Source organism: Oncorhynchus masou, chromosome 1, assembly GCF_036934945.1.
Source record: "Oncorhynchus masou masou isolate Uvic2021 chromosome 1, UVic_Omas_1.1, whole genome shotgun sequence".
Taxonomy (NCBI): domain Eukaryota; kingdom Metazoa; phylum Chordata; class Actinopteri; order Salmoniformes; family Salmonidae; genus Oncorhynchus; species Oncorhynchus masou.
The window spans coordinates 29,656,227-29,675,939 of record NC_088212.1 but is presented as its reverse complement, the minus strand read 5'-3'; the positions used below and the strand labels follow the sequence as shown (position 1 = coordinate 29,675,939).

The 19,713-nt window shown below is 44.8% G+C and overlaps 1 protein-coding gene across 2 annotated transcripts in view; it reads left to right on the top strand.

The window, feature by feature from the left end:
* Positions 1 to 19,713, top strand: part of LOC135541601 (PDZ and LIM domain protein 2-like) — a 63,588-nt gene that overhangs the window by 27,777 nt on the left and 16,098 nt on the right. For both annotated transcript variants that reach the window (XM_064967914.1, XM_064967921.1), the window contains 3 exons: positions 2,763 to 2,832; positions 7,884 to 8,035; positions 10,403 to 10,472. In XM_064967914.1, coding sequence (XP_064823986.1) covers positions 2,763 to 2,832; positions 7,884 to 8,035; positions 10,403 to 10,472 — 292 coding nt within the window. The remainder of the gene's footprint in view (positions 1 to 2,762; positions 2,833 to 7,883; positions 8,036 to 10,402; positions 10,473 to 19,713) is intronic.

Sequence of the window (19,713 nt, the reverse complement as noted above, 5' to 3'; positions counted from 1 at the left end):
ATGTGAACAGTGTGTGAATGGAATTCAAGATAGCTATAAGACAAGACAGTGGTATGTTTATTCTAATAGTTCACTGTATTGTCACTGTTCTCTTCTATTAATCTGCTCTGTTTTGTTTTCATCATTAATCTGAAGGTCAGAGGGCAGACATAATAGATTGCATAGATTCCTATCTGTCTGAAGAATGCTTGGCAGGCAAACTCCCAGTACCCAATTATGACAAAGATCAACATGCTGTTCCTTTGCTGATCGGTTATGTTACGTCCCTGTTCCATGCAGAGATCAGACAGCTCTCTAGAGGAAAGACGAGCATCTTCACCTCTCCATGGTTTATGACAACAGCGACTCCTCTCTGCCCGTGCTCATCCATCTACTGCTGTACATGAGGCCTGTGACAGAAGGCCATGGTTAGATTACAGGTCACATTATATAAGGCCTAGTAGTTAACCTTGTATGCCTCTCATTGTCTGAAGGACATAAGTTAACTTTATCCTCATCTCTCTCAACCAGAGGAGCTGAACTGGATTCACATAGCGGAAATGTTACTTTAATTTGTGAATTCCAAGTGAAAACACAGTCATTTCCTTACAGGGAAGTTATTTTGAAGCCCAATTAACCATCCATTATGTTCTGTTTTATCCATTAAGTTTCACATCTTCTCACTGCTGTAGCATGAGGAGCCTGTTTTCCTCTTCCAGCCATTCTCATGGTTGGATGTGCCCCTGCAGCACATGTGGAGTATTCAGATACTGTTCAGCTGGGCCAAGGTCTGGGCTGTTAGAGGTGTGTTTCTGGGCGATTTACCACAGGCATCCAGGGCCTTCCTGTGCGCCTCATTACCCTGGACTGAGGCTTAGCTGAGAGGAGAGGCAGGCAGTCCTACAGTGAGGGGGGACACTACTGTAGTTGTTTACATTGGGTCATACAGTCCAAAATGTTCCACTCAGAACTGGGTATAATTTTCATTAAAGTGAGCACAGTGAAAGAGGTTTGAACGATGAGGCTCTGCTAGGAGAATCATGTTAAAGAGCTTGAATTGTCTTGAAGGTTCTCTTGAGATACCAGAGGTTGTACTGACAGTACTTTGGCGTAGGGGAACCAAAAGTAGGGGAACCAAAATAAGGTGTCTGATTCGAGGATTCTTTAGACTTTTGCCAGTGTGCACTTGCATATCAGTGTTTTCTCGCTCTCAGGTTTTCAGTCTCACTCTTATCTCTTGTGACTTGAGATATACACACACCACACACACACACATGTCCTCCGGCACTCACATAATATCTGAATTGAAAAGTGTACGTGCATAGTATGTCACGAGATCTAACAATGACGGAAAACCTGAGTGAGAATGCACCGATGTGCAAGTGCACACTGGCAAAAGTCTAAAGAATCTTCGAATCAGACACCTTATTTTGGTTCCCCTATGCCAAAGTACTGTATGTTGTTTTTATTAACAAAATAACCTTCAAAACGATTCTTAAGCTCTTTAAAACTTCTTGATGCACCCATCCCTTTAGCGGGATCATTTATGTCAACATCAGCTGGATTGCAGCGAGCCAAATTCAAATTAAATTACTACAAATATTTAATTTTCATGAAATCACAAGTGCAATATAACAAAACACAGCTTAGCTTGTTGTTAATTCACCTGGCATGTCAGATTTCAATAAAGCTTTTTGGTGAAAGCTATCCAAGCAGTTATGTAAGAACATCTCTCTCAGTAGACAAAATATTACACACAGCTGGTGGCTAATTCCAATATCTCAACCAGGACTTTAGCTTCATCAATAGGAGAGAGAGACACAATGGCTGCACCAAACTGTTGCGCAAGCAAAACTCTGGGGACACCCAGCTATACACTGACGCGATGTGATCTTTCTTGCTCATTTTTCTAAATAAAAGCCTGAAACTATGTCTAAAGACTGTTCACAAAATGGGGAAGCCAGAGGAAAATGAATCTGGTTGATATCCCTTTTATATGGAGGAAGGCATTCAATGGAACATTCAAAATAGAGGCCACTTCCTGGTTGAATTTTCCTCAGGTTTTCGCCTGCAATATCAGTTCTGTTATACTCAGACAATAGTTTGACAGTTTTGGAAACTTTAGAGTTTTCTATCCTAATCTGACAATTATATGCATATTCTGGGCCTGAGAAATAGGCAGTTAAATTTGGGTACGTTTTTCATCCAAAAATCTAAATACTGCCCCCTTACACTCAACAGGTTAACATGATTCTCCGAGCAGAGCCTCATCTTTCCAACTATTTCACTGTGTATAGTGATATAGCCAAATCAAATCAGACCATTCTACTCAACATGTTAATGAATAATATGAGACATTACAGAAAATGATGTTATCAGAGCTTCCAAGCTATCATTGTAGGGAATACTTTGACATGGTTCAAGTCATCTAAGAGACCTGATTTAGAATCACTGGTGTAAGTTACTGTAGTTGACCTTGGTCCATATCTTTTGAAGTACAGCTTGGTCTAATGTAGGGTTTTGGCTTGTATCCTTTAATGCAGTAATGTCTGCAAGCTTTCTTACTCATAGTTTTAACAACTAAGGTTAAGCAATCATGGTTTTGAGTATTTGTTTAGGGCGTGACATAGGTGAATTATGTGGTACTGAAGACAATGTTTCTCTACTGAGCCAGTCTTGCCCTCTCCTAGGATGTGGCGACCATTCTCCTGCTTGATTAAAGGTTAGGTATGCGTTTGTTCATGTGTCGTCCATTAAACTCCAGTGTGTCTCTTTTTTTACAGGCCTGAGCCCCCCATCCCTGAACAGACCAATGGAACCACCACCCCAGAACAGCTCACTGGACGCTTCCAGGTCAGTCACCCAAGCTCTCTATCTATCTCCTTATGCAGGAGCTTCCATCTTTGGTCTGTCAATTCCCTTTAGGACAGCTTTCATGCTGTAAAGTTTCACTATAATGTTATTTAAACACTTAATTTGTGAATCAGCACTTTGTTGATGGGCATATGATGGATGTAAGGCCTATTAAAAGTCCTTAAGCCTTCATTGAGTGACCTTTGGAGACATTATTTGATATAGTTTTTATCCCAGTATCCTTTGGTATTTTGTTACATCAGCATCATATCTCTACATGATTATTCCTGTCTTAATGTTTTTGTTTCATGGCTGATGCCTGAGAGCCATGCAGACGCTGGGTCTGCTTCATATTCACAGATTGCATGGTGTCTGCTTATCAATGATTTATTAGAGGTCCAGATGAGCTGGAATGAGACATCCTAGTGTGACTGTAGAGACATTCCATAACTCTAGGATAACTCTGTGGCCCTGTGACAGTGGAAACATGGGAGAGGAACCAGGGGATGCTGTAAATCAGCTGATGTTCCTGTGTTTTATAGGGCGACAGAACTACTGCTGGATCTCCGTGGTAACACTGGCAGAATACAAGCCCATGCCAGGCCCAAGGCTTGGGAAAGAATACTGACTGTCATCATTCTAACATGGGGATATTACATATCTGATTTCCACAAACCTGTATTTACTTACCTCAGGATGTGCAGCTCTAACATGACTGTACCTGATGTGTTTTATGAAGCATATACAGTACCAATCAAAGGTTTGGACACACCTACTCATTCAAGGGTCTTTCTTTATTTTTACTATTTTATACATTGTAGAATATTAGTGAAGACATCAAAACTATGAAAAGACCCATATGGAATCATGTAGTAACTAACATCTATTTTATATTTGAGATTCTTCAAAGTAGCCACCCTTTGCCTTGATGATAGCTTTGAACACTCTTGGCATTGTCTCAACCAGCTTCACCTGGAATGCTTTTCCTGAAGGAGTTCCCACACACCTCCTCCTAGCTTCCCACTGCACTGAGGATAGGAAACTCTGTCACCACCGATTAAATCCACTATAATTGAGAATTTCAATAAGCATTTTTCTACGGCTGGCTACCCCTACCCCGGTCAACAGCACTGTACCCCCCACGGCAACTCGCCCAAGCCTTCCCCATTTCTCCTTCTCCCAAATCCAGTCAGCTGATGTTCTGAAAGAGCTGCAAAATCTGGACCCCTACAAATCAGCCGGGCCAGACAATCTGGAACCTCTCTTTCTAAAATGATCTGCAGAAATTGTTGCAACCCCTATTACTAGCCTGTTCAACCTCTCTTTCACGTCGTCTGACATTCCCAATGATTGGAAAGCAGCTGCGATCATCCCCCTCTTCAAAGGGGGGGGACACTCTTGACCCACACTGTTACAGACCTATATCCATCCTACCCTGCCTTTCTAGGGTCTTCGAAAGCCAAGTCAATAAACAGATTACCGACCATTTCGAATCCCACCGCACCTTCTCCGCTATGCAATCTGGTTTCAGAGCTGGTCGTGGGTGCACCTCAGCCACACTCAAGGTCCTAAACGATATCTTAACCGCCATCGATAAGAAACAATACTGTGCAGCCATATTCATTGACATGTCAATCACCACATCCTCATTAGTAGACTCGATAGCCTTGGTTTCTCAAATGATTGCCTCGCCTGGTTTACCAACTACTTCTCTGATAGAGTTCAGTGTGTCAAATCGGAGGGCCTGTTGTCCGGACCTCTGGCAGTCTCTATGGGGGTGCCACAGGGTTCAATTCTTGGGCCGACTCTCTTCTCTGTATACATCAATGATGTCGCTCTTGCTGCTGGTGAGTCTACGCAGACGACACCATTCTGTATACTTCTGCCCCCTCTTTGGACACTGTGTTAACTAATCTCCAGACGAGCTTCAATGCCATACAACTCTCCTTCTGTGGCCTCCAACTGCTCTTAAATACAAGTAAAACAAATTGCATGCTCTTCAACCGATCGCTGCCTGCACCTGCCCGCCCATCCAGCATTACTACTCTGGACGGTTCTGACTTAGAATATGTGGACAACTGCAAATACCTAGGTGTCTGGTTAGACTGTAAACTCTCCATCCAGACTCGCATCAAACATCTCCAATCCAAAGTTAAAACTAGAATTGGCTTCCTATTTTGCAACAAAGCATCCTTCACTCATGCTGCCAAACATACCCTCATAAAACTGACCATCCTACCGATCCTCGACTTCGGCGATGTCATTTACAAAATAGCCTCCAATTCCCTACTCAATAAATTGGATGCAGTCTATCACAGTGCCATGCGTTTTGTCACCAAAGCCCCATATACTATCCACCACTGCGACCTGTACACTCTCGTTGGCTGGCCCTCGCTTCATACTCGTCCCTCCAGGTCAAGACCCTGCTTGGCAAAGTCCCCCCTTATCTCAGCTCGCTGGTCACCATAGCAGCACCCACCTGTAGCGCGCACTCCAGCAGGTATATCTCTCTGGTCACCCCCAACACCAATTCTTCCTTTGGCCGCCTCTCCTTCCAGTTCTCTGCTGCCAATGACTGGAACGAACTACAAAAATCTCTGAAACTGGAAACACTTATCTCCCTCACTAGCGTTAAGCACCAGCTGTCAGAGCAGCTCACAGATTACTTCATCTGTACATAGCCCGTCTATAATTTAGCCCAAACAACTACCTCTTCCCCTACTGTATTTATTTATTTATTTTGCTCCTTTGCACCCCATTATTTATATTTGAAAGTATTCGGCCCCCTTGAACTTTGCGACCTTTTGCCACATAAACTGAACTGATGAACTGCAGAGATCTACAGCTGAGGTGGGAGACTCTGTCCATAGGACAACAATCAGTCGTATATTGCACAAATCTGGCCTTTATGGAAGAGTGGCAAGAAGAAAGCCATTTCTTAAAGATATCCATAAAAAGTGTTGTTTAAAGTTTGCCACAAGCCACCTGGGAGACACACCAAACATGTGGAAGAAGGTGCTCTGGTCAGATGAAACCAAAATTGAACTTTTTGGCAACAATGCAAAACGTTATGTTTGGCGTAAAAGCAACACAGCTCATCACACTGAACACATCATTCCCACTGTCAAACATGGTGGTGGCAGCATCATGGTTTGGGCCTGCTTTTCTTCAGCAGGGACAGGGAAGATGGATGGAGCCAAATACAGGACCATTCTGGAAGAACCTGATGGAGTCTGCAAAAGACCTGAGACTGGGACGGAGATTTGTCTTCCAACAAGACAATGATCCAAAACATAAAGCAAAATCTACAATGGAATGGTTCAAAAATAAACATATCCGGGTATTAGAATGGCCAAGTCAAAGTCAAGACCTGAATCCAATTGACAATCTGTGGAAAGAACTGAAAACTGCTGTTCATAAATGCTCTCCATCCAACCTCACTGAGCTCGAGCTGTTTTGCAAGGAGGAATCAGTCTCGATGTGCAAAACTGATAGAGACATACCCCAAGCGACTTACAACTGTAATCGCAGCAAAAGGTGGCGCTACAAAGTATTAACTTAAGGGGGCTGAATAATTTTGCATGCCCAATTTTTCAGTTTTTGATTTGTTAAAAAAGTTAGAAATATCCAATAAATGTCGTTCCACTTCATGATTGTGTCCCACTTGTTGTTGATTCTTCACAAAAAAATACAGTTTTATATCTCTATGTTTGAAGCCTGAAATGTGGCAAAAGGTCGCAAAGTTCAAGGGGGCCGAATACTTTCGCAAGGCACTGTATATGCTGAGCACTTGTTGGCTGCTTTTCCTTCACTCTGCGGTCCAACTCCCAAACCATCTCAATTGGGTTGAGGTTGGGTGATCTGATGCAGCACTCCATCACTCTCCTTCTTGGTCAAATAGCCCTTAAACAGTCTGGAGTTATGTTGGGTCATTATCCTGTTGAAAAACAAATGATAGTCCCGCTAAGCGCAAACCAGATAAGATGGTGTTTACAAAGACAAGCTGGTTGGAACCAAAAATTTGGACTCATCAGACCAAAGGACAGATTTCCATTGGTCCATAATGTCCATTGCTCGTGTTTCTTAGCCAAGCAAGTATTTTCTTCTCATAGGTGTCCTCTAGTAGTGGCTTATTTGCAGCAAATCGACATCGAAGGCCTGATTCACGCAGTCTCCTCTGAACAATTGATGTTGAGATGTGTCTGTTACTTGAACTCTGTGAAGCATTTATTTGGGCTGCAATCTGAGGTGCAGTTAACTCTAATGAACTTATCCTCTGCAGCAGAGGTAACTCTGGGTCTTCCTTTCCTGTCGCGGTACTCATGAGAGCCAGTTTCATTATAGCACTTGATGGTTTTTGCGACTGCACTTGAAGAAACTTTGAAAGTTCTTGAAATGTTCCGTATTGACTGACCTTCATGTCTTTAAGTAATGAGGGACTGTCGTTTCTCTTTGCTTATTTGTTCTTGCCATATTATGGACTTAGTCCTATTTGGTAAAAGACCATCTTCTGTATGCCACCCCTACCTTGACATAACACAACTGATTGGCTCAAATGCATTAAGAAGGAAAGAAATTCCACAAATTAACTTTGAACAAAACACACCTGTTGATTGAAATGCATTCCAGGTGACTACCACATGAAGCAGGTTGAGATGATGACATCTTTGCACATTCTTGGCATTAAGGCAAAGGGTGGCTGCTTTGAAGAGTCTCAAATATAAAATATATTACACTTTTTTGGTTACTACGTATTCCATGTGTTATTTCAATGTAGAAAATAGTAAACATAAAGAAAAACCTTTTGAATGAGTATGTGTTCCCAAATTGTTGACTTGTACTTTATCTCAAACACCTTATCAGCCACGTCTGAACACCCACTAAAAGTGCAATGAGACAAATGTTTTATTTACATCGTGAATCCATTTCTTAAACATGGTTGCAAGACAAGTTATTTTAGGAATATGGATTAGCAGTTTGTCACAGTTTTGTGTGGATAAATACATTAAATTGATCATGCAGACTGTGTGTCCTGCCCTGTTCTGTTGTAGGAGGCGGTGCTGGTGAGTCGAGATGAGAACCAGAACTACAGAGGGTACTCCATCTCCAGCCCAGCCTCTCTGTCTCCTGGACTCTACTCCCCAGAGGCTCCGTCCAGTCCTGAGGGAAAGAGAGAGAGGCTCACACCCACCAGCACCAAGAAGTACGCTACAGCATCCACCAGCACCACAATCTGACCTCCCTCTAAAGGACCAGGAGATGCATGTATTGCTTGAGAATAGAAGAGTGAATACCTGAATGGATAGTCAGTGATAGTAGGTTTCCACAGTTATCCAGGTGTTGGAGATGGGGGTAGGGTAGACTACTAGAGCATCCACTTATTGTAAGTGCTCCTTTGAGTCCCACACAGGACCAGAGTGAATAGGTACAAGGGTAACTGGCAGAAAATGGAGCCATGGGATTGTGTGGTAGTAACAAAGGATGTGCACAGCATATCACATTCCCCTCTGTTAATTCACATCAACAAAGGGCCAGGCTGTGGAACATTCACTACTCTGCTCTGCTCTGTCTGTAGGCCTAGCTTCTATTCTCCTGAGTCACTTTGTAGGTCATGGTTCAAACCTTATTTTGCTCTGGGTCAATTGAATGCCTGACAAACTACCCAACGCCTTGACATCTTCCCCCTCTCTCCAAATGAAATCCTGCGACCAGTGAGGTCCGGCCCCCGACAACCTTCCCGCTCGACTCCATCCCCTCCTTCCTTCTCCAGACCATCTCTGGAGACCTTCTCCCATTCCTCCCTCTGACTTCATAATGGCCTGAGCTGCTCCCCCACTCAAGAAACCAACACTTGACTCCACTGATGTCAAAAACTACTGACCGGTATCCCTTCTTTCCAAAACACTTGAGCAGGTTGTCTCTGACCAACTCTCTCACTATGTCTCCGAGACTTATCTTCTTGACCCTAATCAGTCAGACTTCAAGATGTGTCACTCAACTAAGACTGCTCTTTTCTGTGTCATGGACCCTCTCCTCAATGCCAAAGGTGACCCTACTCTGTTCTCATCCCCCTAGATCGATCTGCTGCCTTCAACACGGTGAACCATCAGATCCTCCTCTCCACCCTCTCAGGGCTGGGCATCTCAGGCTCTGCACACTCTTGGATTGCATCCTACCTGGCAGGCCGCTCCTACCAGATGACATGGAGAGGATCTGTGTCTGTACCAAGTACTCTCATTACTGGTGTCCCCCAGGGCTTGGTTCTAGGCCCTCGTCTTCTCTCTATACATAGTCACTCGGCACCGTCATATCCTCACATGGTCTCTCCTATCATTGCTATGCGGATGACAATCAACTACTTTTCTCCTTCCTCCCTTCTGACCCAGTTGGCAACACGCATCTCTGCATGCCTGGCAGATATCTGAACTTGTATGTTGGCCCACCACCTCAAGCTCAACCTCGACAAGACAGAGCTGCTCTTCCGCCCGGGGAAGGCCTGCCCGCTTCAAGACCTCTCCATCATGTTTGACACCTCCACGGTGTCCCCCTCCTAGAGTGCAAAGAACCTTGGCGTGATGCTGGACAACACCCTGTCATTCTCATCAAAAATCAAAGCATTGACTTGCACCTGCAAGTTCATTCTCTACAACATCAGTAGAGTACGACCCTACCTCACACAGGAAGCGATGCAGGTCCTATTCTAGGCACTTGTCATCTCCTGTCTGGACTACTGCAACATGCTGTTTGCTGGGCTCCCTACTTGTGTCATCAAACCCCTGCAACTTATCCAGAATGCTGCAGCCCGCCTGGTGTTCAACATTCCCAAGTTCTCCCATGTCACCCCGATCTTCCGCACACTCCACTGGCTTCCAGTCGAAGCTTGCATTTACTACTAGACCATAGTACTTGCCCATGGAGCAGCAAGAGGGACTGCCCCTCCCCATCTTCAGAATGTGTTCACACCCTACACCCCAACCCGATCATTCCGTTCTGCCACCTCTGGTCTTTTGTCCCTCAGCAGCGCCCGCTCAGCCCAGTCCAAGCTCTTCTCGGTCCTGGCACCCCAAAGTTGGAACCAGCTTCCCCCTGAAGTTAGGATATCAGAGTCCCTGCCCATTTTCTGAAAACCTGAAACCCTAACTCTTCAAATACTTTCTTAAGTAATCCCAAAATACACATTAAAAGCCTTTGTGAACACTCACACTTGATTTTTTCCCCCTTACTAGCACTTTTATTGGGGTAAAATGTACTTTCTATCACTGTGATATGTGAACACACCAACTGTAAATGACTAGCATTTCAATGTAAATAAAATTCTAGGGCTGTTCGACTATCCTTATCTATTCCTGTTCTAGTAATCTTGAGACCTAGTAAATATGATCCCATGACCCTAAACGCGCACATTTTATAAATTAATATGAAAGGTAATGAGAAGTGTTATACCATGTTATCCATTTTTAAGCACTTTTTATTACATTTGGGTCAAGTATTTCGATTGAGACCATTATGGTTATTTTGGATGAGATGGCAAACATCATTGTCAGTGTAATGTTTCTCTGTCATTTCATAGCATCCAGCTGCGTTCGTGGTCTCCAGAAGAGAAGACATCGAGTCACAGACTGTCCAGACCACTGTCACAGGTAGGTCTGTCTCATACTAGGGGACAAGGTCCCATAGCAGACCCTTTCCTTCCTATGTTATTTCAACGTACGTAACCCATCAGTGTAAACGTAGACCTCCAAAAAACTGCACAGCTTGATGATTGAAGTTTCCAAGGCCATTGTACGTTACAATGTAGACACTTCACAGTAAGAAAGACAGGATGCAGACATCATTTGATATTTTCATTACCGGGGAACTGAAAGGTCACTTTTTAAAGATCTGACATTACGTTGGGATACAATCTGGAAATGGTTTGTTCAAATAGCAATGTAAGGAAGAGAATGATTAGCTCTCAATGAAACAATATACTTGACCTTTTAGTGGTTTGCTACAGTATATTAGACTCATTAGTGCAATATTCACTTGTCTCACTAGCAGTAAAATATGGGGTTGGGATATAAGCTGATTTCTTCATGAATTCACTCTGCTTATTTACTATTCCAGCAACTAAAAGAGTCGTCTGGAAAATGAGCCAAAGGAGAGCGAATGTTGTGGGAAAGTTCATCATAAGATATTCCAGCTATGTATAACGGCCCCAGTCCCAAGCATTGGCCTTACAGAAGACACAACATGGGAGATGACAGAGCAGGAAAAACAGACAAGACCTTTAATGGCTGGGAGACGGGAATGGAATTCCATTCATTTTATAAGTTCTGTGAATATTTCTTGGAGCTAGATAAATATGGTCTCTTTGGCCTGGAAAATGAAGATTGAACTCAGCTCTTCATCTAAGGGGCAGATGACTTGAGCAGAGGCCACTCTGAAACTTCTGGTCTGATATGGGATATTCTCTTGAGTTATTTTAATGATGAGTCTGGTCCCATCGCTGCCAGCCAAGTAACTTGTACTGTTCAGTATACTCTAATGATCTCTCTGAGAGCACATAGCTGACAGATGTTACAATTATCATCACTATCAAGCTGTCTGTCAACACTCCTTTGGGGGTCTGGTCAATCCTCTCCCCTTTGTGGTTTGTCTGTCCTATTTCTAGAACAGGAGTTTTTGACTGGGAAATAAATCAGCTTATGTTGCAAGCTGCATTCCTTCAATTTCTGTCAAATTCAGTCACTCTATCTTACGTGATTTAAGAGTATTAGCTGTGCATGTTGGCATACTCCAAAAGGTTGTGCTGAGCAGGGAAGCGGTGCAGAGATGCCTGTCTGTGCAGACATGAATCCGTTTCCTGATTGGATCACCGTGCAGAGCAGACCGTTCCTAAGGACACTGTTTTGTTATGAGATGTTCTTTGTGAACTTTTGAAGCTATATATCACAGACGCCCCAGGCAGACTGGGGTGTTGACTATTAAGAACTATTTAGTTGTCTGAGATCTTTATCTGCAGCCTGTAATGAATGCACTGACTTACATGCTCCTCTGTCATTCGTGGCTCTCTGAGATGACCTTACATGTATGTGGTATTTATGAAGGCAGGTGGGCCAAAGGGTCTAGAATCTTTACTCAACTTTTTCGGACAATTTCAGGATAAGATCACCCTTTTCCCTCATTCTTCATCTCAAGTTTGGAATCCATTTCCCCTCTCTCACCCCCTCTGGGAGCCATCACATTCCTTCTGTCTCACTCCAGTATCAACTTGTCCCCCCCCCTGTTTAACCAAATGTTTGGAGTCACACACTACTGTGTTTTTGAACTGAAGAGACATGACATGCTAGATACATGTTTTTGGTTGTTTGTCAGACCTGTAAATGTAACACATGTTAACAGTATTAGTGTCCTCTCCTTGCTGTGGTTTGACAGGGCTGACCTACTGTTTACAGACAGTACCCTGGGAGCCCTCAGTCACCACTTCACCCACTCCACCTCCACTGTGGCTTGGCTGGAGCCTGTCTTGTAGAGCTCTCTCTCTCCTCTCCTCAAAGCCTGACAGCTTGCTGTTAACTAGGATCCACACCGGTGGATGAGGGGATTTTGGTGGGGCTCTTCCTCCAGTGGAGGCCTCTCTGGTATGAAAGAGGAGACGAGCCTCCCACCCAGGATGTGGGATTAGTGAGTGGAGCCCTTTCAGTATGCTCGGCGGGTATACGGCTGGGAAGAGGACTGCCCTGCCTGCATGGACACACTGTGTTGTAGTGTTGTGCTGCTCCCGACTTGCTGGCAGGAACACTGCAGCCCTGTGAGCAGCGGGGCCTCCGCTCCCCTGACAAGGCCCTCTGTCCCGCCTGAGAGGTGCAGAGTACTGCTGTATCAGGTGATCAGCCACTCTGAAAAGCGTCTAAAAGGCTTTTCCACCCATGTTTTGGCTCTCCAAGTGAGAGAACTGGGATGTGCTGGATCGCCCATTTACCGGAGTGTTGGATATCCTGAGAAAATGCCCTGTACAATAGTGGCTCTGATGGCAGGGCCTCTGGGAGGCTGGTGTTGGCTTTCCCCAGCCTTACAAGGCCTGCCGTTGTGTGATTGGGCACTTGGGGAGCTCTAGGAGATGGGCAACGAAGGTGGAGAGAGGCAGAGGGACACTTGGGACATGGGAGGGCCTCTGCCATTCCCAAACAATTCCCCAGAACCATCACTCCCCTCCCTTATACGATACAACCAGCTCCAGCACAGAGATACCCATTGTACCCGACCCAGAAACCCACACTGGAACGATGAGGAGACTGAGCAGAGTTGACAGCATCATACGTCACTCATGCACAATGGATTCAGAGATCTGGCTCCTGCTGAAACCAGAACATGGAGCACAGTAGCTGTGCATAGGCCCATATTCAGCCACCATTACTGATGACAATAGCTTTCCATTGAGCTAGATAATGCGCTTGATAAAGATATCAAATGTACAGTTATGTTAATGCACAAAAAAGCTTCATTTTGTTTTGGGCTGGATGATTCATTAGCCTGGCTCCCAAATTGATGGGTGGAGATCATTTCCATGTATTGAAATACAGAACATGGAAAGTTGTTCCTGCAATCTAAGTATCTTATTTTGTCATGGTGCATGACTGCATTTGCCCTGTGCTAGCTACTAGCTAGCCAATCTGCTGGACCAGCACACCATGACAAAAGGAAGAGACCAGCCTACTAAAGACGACAGTTGGATCAGGTCCCGGATTCCTCCCAGGATACCCTGAGCCAAGCCTGGAGTTGTTGAGTTGGCCCCGCTGCTGGGAACCTCCAGGAATCAGTAGGAAGCAGCATGTCTGTTCATAACATCAAGTGACCACAACAGCATCCCTGTTGGGACGAGCGAAGCCAAAAACCAAGCTTATTTTTCAGAAGACATGGCTCGTCATTGGGCCATTAGGGGCAGGATCACTGGTCTGGGTTTCCAGTTCTACACTCTGCGGTTCCTGAGGGTAGCCTTGGTGGGCTGCCTCATCCTGTGTCAGGGACTGGATGGTTACTGTATAAACCATCATACTGGGGGATGGCCAACTGCACTGTGACACTCACCATGTTCCCCACTAAACTCTTTATCCAGGGGAGGACACCCCCTGCATCCTCCCATCCCTCCATCTATCTGTCTATCCCTCCTTACACCCATACTGTACATCCCGATGGGCAGACAGGCTCGCAGCAGCCCAGCCTTCACACAAGCCACTGGTTTCACCCCAGTCTATTTTGGGGGGTGTGGCAGGTTGGAGTGCAAAGTTGTGGTTGTTGCTGTGGAGCAGAGAGATGGCGGCTTGGCATACAGCAGTAGGAATGTCACTAGATGTTGTTCAAGTCCAAGGTTTTTACTTGAAAATACTCTCTCTGCTTTCTTTAGCCTGAGATAAAAAATTCAGAAAGCGCTCTTCCAGATCAACGTCTAAAATATACCTTTGCCTTCAATCAGTCTCCCTTCTCCTCCTTGCTGTCTCCCCCAGTCTCCCTGCTCTTCCTCCCCACCACCATATCCAAACAGATTGAGAAGACATCGCTGGGACTGATGTGCTATTTCAGGTCTGACATGAGCAGAGCTGCTGTCTGGCTTGGCAGGCCTGGGGTGTGCTGTCTGACGGGCAGGCTAAAGCCAGTGTGGGGGTGGTGGAGGCAGGAGAGTGGAGTACGAGGGAGGGGGATGTTTTCTCTTCTCCACAGAGTGAGGGCTGTGAGCTGACAGAGCCAGGCCTTTTCACGTGGGCTCTGGCCGCTCTGCCCATTAAGCCAGGGTCCATTGTGGCCCCTCGGCGGGCAGCATGCCTCTCCACATCCCCACTGATTGATCAGCACCATTGTTTTTCTTTCCCCTGAAGTGGAAAAGTTAACTGGGACACTTCAGATTCCCCCTGTCTGCCTCCCAGGCCCCTAGGCTGTGCTCACTCTCCACCGAGCCGGGGACGATGCAGGCCCACTCGCTTTATGGGGGGATTTTGGCCAGGAGAGATGGACCTTTTTATTAGTTGGTGCGGTTTGCTCAGGCGTTCAAATGGTATGTGAACATTCCGTAAGTTGTTGTCAAGGTAACCGTGTGGATAACTGCCCCTTGCTCCAGCAGAGACTGACACGTCAGCATATATTCTCTAGTTTACGCAGGATATCACCTTGAATTTGGGATAAGGGTTGTCATGGATCCATTTGTTTGTCATAAATCATAATTGTTAGTCTGGTAAATGTGTCCCTCCAGGTACAAATGTAAAGCACAACGTTGCTGTAGTCAGTCATACGGTAAATGTCCGTCCAGTTGAATACTAGCCATAGGATTAATGAGGAAACAGCAGACATATTGATTCATGAAGATCGCTCCAAATTCTCCACTCATTAAAATAGATTATTTTAGAAGTAATGGGATATAGAACAATATGAACATTTCTTCAACTAAAACATTCAGTGGAATCTCCCAATACATGAGCACGATTCCGTTTTTCCGAGTCTTAAATTGGTATGTGCATCTTGTTATTTTTCTTCAGTGCTGCCTCTCATTGTTATGCAGTGTACAATTAGTTTTTTTGCCCTCATCAATCTACACACAATACTCCATAATGACAAAGCAAAACAATTGAAATATAACATTTACATAAGTATTCAGACCCTTCACTCAGGACTTTGTCGAAGCACCTTTTGCAGCGATTACAGCCTCATGTCTTCTTGGGTATGACGCTACAAGCTTGGCACACCTGTTTTTGGGAAGTTTCTCCCATTCTTCTCTGCAGATACTCTCAATCTCTGTCATTTTGGTTGGGGAGTGTCACTGCCCAGCTATTTTCAGGTCTCTCCAGAGATGTTCGATCAGGTTCAAGTCCGGGCTCTGTCTGGGCCATTCAATGACGTTCAGAGACGGGTCCGAAGCCACTCCTGTGTTGTCTTGGCTGTGTGCTTAGGGTTGTTGTCCTGTTGGAAGGTGAACCTTTGCCCCAGTCTGAGGTCCTGAGCGCTTGGAGCAGGTTTTCATCAAGGATCTCTGTACTTTGCTCCATTCATCTTTCCCTCAATCCTGACTAGTCTCCCAGTCATCCCCACAACATCATCCTGCCACTACCATGCATCACTATAGGGATGGAGCCAGGTTTCCTCCAGATGTGATGCTTGGCATTCAGGCCAAATCTTGGTTTCATCAGACCAGAGAATCTTGTTTCTCATGGTCTGAGAGTCCTTTAGGTGCGTTTTGGAAACTCCAAGAGGACCATGTGCCATTTACTAAGGAGGGGCTTCCATCTTGACTTCATGGCTTGGTTTATGCTCTGACATGCACGGTCAACTGTGGGACCTTCTATAGATAGGTGTGTGCCTTTCCAAATCATGTCCAATTGAATCTTCCACAGGTGGACTCCAATCAAATTGTAGAAACATCTCAAGTATGACCAAAGGAAACAGGATGCACCTGAGCTCAAGTTTGAGTCTCGCAGCAAAGGTTCTGAATATTTCTATAAATAAGAATACTTAATACTTATATATAATAATAATAATTTTAACTTTGCATTTATGAGGTAGTGTGTAGATTGAGGATGTTTTTTTTATTTAATCAATTTTAGAATAAGGCTGTAACATAACAAAATGTGGAAATAAGGGGTCTGAATACAAATGCACTGTATATGAAAGGGTGGATTCTGACGATCATTGATTGCCGATCATAAATTAAATGTCCAACGATTTAACAAAACCATAATGAGCTCCAGATGAGTTTGATATGCAGCTTCAGTTGGAGCCTTGTGGGGAATTTAATAGGGTTGAAAAATGTGTTGCTCATAGCTCCCTCCAAGGATAAATAAACTCTCTCTCGGCCTGCCTGGCATCGGTTTTCTCACTGTATCTGGGCCTGTTGGTGGCAGCCCGGCTGATGGCTGGGTGGACTGCTCCCCTTATGAGACCAGTTACAGTATATGAGACCACCTATGATCTCACCATAACATGAATGGGCTTTGCCTAAAGACAAGAGTTTTAGGGGAGCTCAAGTTCTGTGTGTATGAGAAGCTAGCCACAAATTTGGGGGCGAAGTTCCTATTTAAAGTAATCATCCCCATAAGGACTCTGACTATGATCTGAAATGCCCTTTCTTCCTCTGTCTAATGATGCTACTTTGCTGGTGGTAATGGAAAAACATACACTCCTACAGCTCACACAGTCTCTGCTAGAAAGTTTGTTGGCCCAGAGAGATTGCAGTGCATCACTCAGGTGGGTGTTAAGCTTTTGAGTCCATCAGCCTCTTAGACATGTTCTCATTGTGACTAAGCAGGGTCCTGTCAGAACCAATTATGTATATTTACCCTGAATTGCTGATGCTATGTATTGACCACTGAGAGACTTTGAAGCCACCATGGTGACCGTGATATTGGAATTGACACCCCACAGTGTCCGAGCACAGCCAGAGTCAACCAGAGTCGATCTCCTACTGAGACTCAATCAGCACTCAGCAGTCAGCCCCTGCCATTATCACTAGGGAATGTCTGACTCTTAATGTATGTTATTATATGTAAATATTGAGAAAAACTGACATTTTATTTCACCTTTTATTTAACCAGGTAGGCTAGTTGAGAACAAGTTCTCATTTGCAACTGCGACCTGGCCAAGATGAAGCATAGCAATTCGACACATACAACAACACAGAGTTACACATGGAATAAACAAAACATACAGTAGAACAATTTGTTTTTAAAGTCTATATACAGTGAGTGCAAATGAGGTAGGTTAAGACAGTAAATAGGCCATGGTGGCGAAGTAATTACAATATAGCAATTAAACACTGGAATGGTAGATAGAGATGGAGATACTGTGGTGCAAAGGAGCACGATAAATACAGTATGGGGATGAGGTAGGTAGATAGATGGGCTGTTTAGAGATGGGCTATGTGCAGTGATCTGTGAACTGCGCTGACAGCTGGTGCTTCAAGCTAGTGAGGGAGATATGAGTCTCCAGCTTAAGAGATTTTTGCAGTTTGTTCCAGTCATTGGCAGCAGAGAACTGGAAGGAAAGATGAACAAAGGAGGAATTGGCTTTGGGGGTGACCAGTGAGATGTAGCATGCACTCCAGTAGGTATGAGTCGGTGCTGCTATGGTTACCAGTGAGCTGAGATAAGGCGGGGGTTTACCTAGCAGAGACTTGTAGGTAACCTGTAGCCAGTGGGTTTGGCGACGAGTATGAAGCGAGGGCCAACCAACGAGAGCGTACAGGTCGCAATGGTGGGTAGTGTATGGGGCTTTGGTGACAAAACGGATGGCACTGTGATAGACTGAATTCAGTTTGTTGAGTAGAGTGTTGGAGGCTATTTTATAGATGACATCACCGAAGTCGAGGATCGGTAGAATGGTCAGTTATACGAGGGTATGTTTGGCAGCGTGAGTGAAGGATGCTTTGTTGTGATATAGGAAGCCAATTCTAGATTTCATTTTGGATTGGAGTTGCTTAATGTGAGTCTGGAAGGAGAGATTACAGTCTAACCAGACACCCAAGTATTTGTAGTTGTCCACGTATTCTAAGTCCGAGCCGTCCAGAGTAGTGATGCTGGACGGGCGAGCAGGCACGGGCAGTGATCTATTGAATAGCATGCATTTAGTTTTACTTGCGTTTAAGAGCAGTTGGAGGCCACGGAAGGAGAGTTGTATGGCATTGAAGCTCGTCTGGAGGTTAGTTAACACAGTGTCCAAAGAGGGGCCAGAAGTATACAGAATGGTGTCGTCTGCGTAAAGGTGGATCAGAGAATCACCAGCAGCAAGAGCGACATCATTGATGTATACAGAGAAGAGAGTCGGCCCGAGAATTGAACCCTGTGACACACCCATAGAGACTGCCAGAGGTCCAGAGAACAGGCCCTCCGATTTGACACACTGAACTCTATCAGAGAAGTAGTTGGTAAACCAGGCGACGCAATCATTTGAGAAACCAAGGCTGTCGAGTCTGCCAATAAGAATGTGGTGATTGACAGAGTCGAAAGCCTTGGCCAGGTCGATGTATATTGCTGCACAGTAATGTCTCTTATCGATGGTGGTTAAGATGTCATTTAGGACCTTGAGCGTGGCTGAGGTGCACCCACGACCAGCTCTGAAACCAGATTGCATAGCGGAGAAGGTACAGTGAGATTCGAAATGGTCGGTAATCTGTTTTGTTAACTTGGCTTTCGAAAGACAGGGTAGAATAGATATAGGTCTGTAGAAGTTTGGGTCTAGAGTGTCACCCCCTTTGAAGTGGGGCATTACCGCGGCAGTGGTAATGGGGGGGGGGTGCTCTTATTCTCCATGGACTTTAGTGTCCCAGAACTTTTTTGAGTTAGTACTACAGGGTGCAAATTTCTGTTTGAAAAAGCTAGCCTTAGAAAAGATAACTGCCTGTGTATATTTGTTCCTAACTTCCCTGAAAAGTTGCATATCACAGGGGCTATTCGATGCTAATGCAGAACGCCACAGGATGTTTTTGTGCTGGTCAAGGGCAGACGGGTCTGGAGTGAACCAAGGACTATATCTATTCCTACTTCTAACTTTTTTGAGTGGGACATGCTTATTTAAGACTGTGAGGAAGGCACTTTTAAAGAATAGCCAGACATCATCTACTGACGGGATGAGGTCAATGTCATTCCAGAATACCCCAGCCAGGTTGATTTAGAAAGGTCTGCTCACAGAAGTGTTTTAGGGAGCGTTTGACTGTGATGAGGGGTGGTCGTTTGGTCGCAGACCCATTACGGATGCAGGCAATGAGGCAGTGATCGCTGAGATCTTGATTGAAAACAGCAGAGGTGTATTTGGAGGGCGAGTTAGTTAGGATGACATATGAGGGTGCCCGTGTTTACAGATTTGGGGTTGTACCTGGTAGGTTCATTTTTAAATTGTGTGAGATTGAGGGCATCAAGCTTA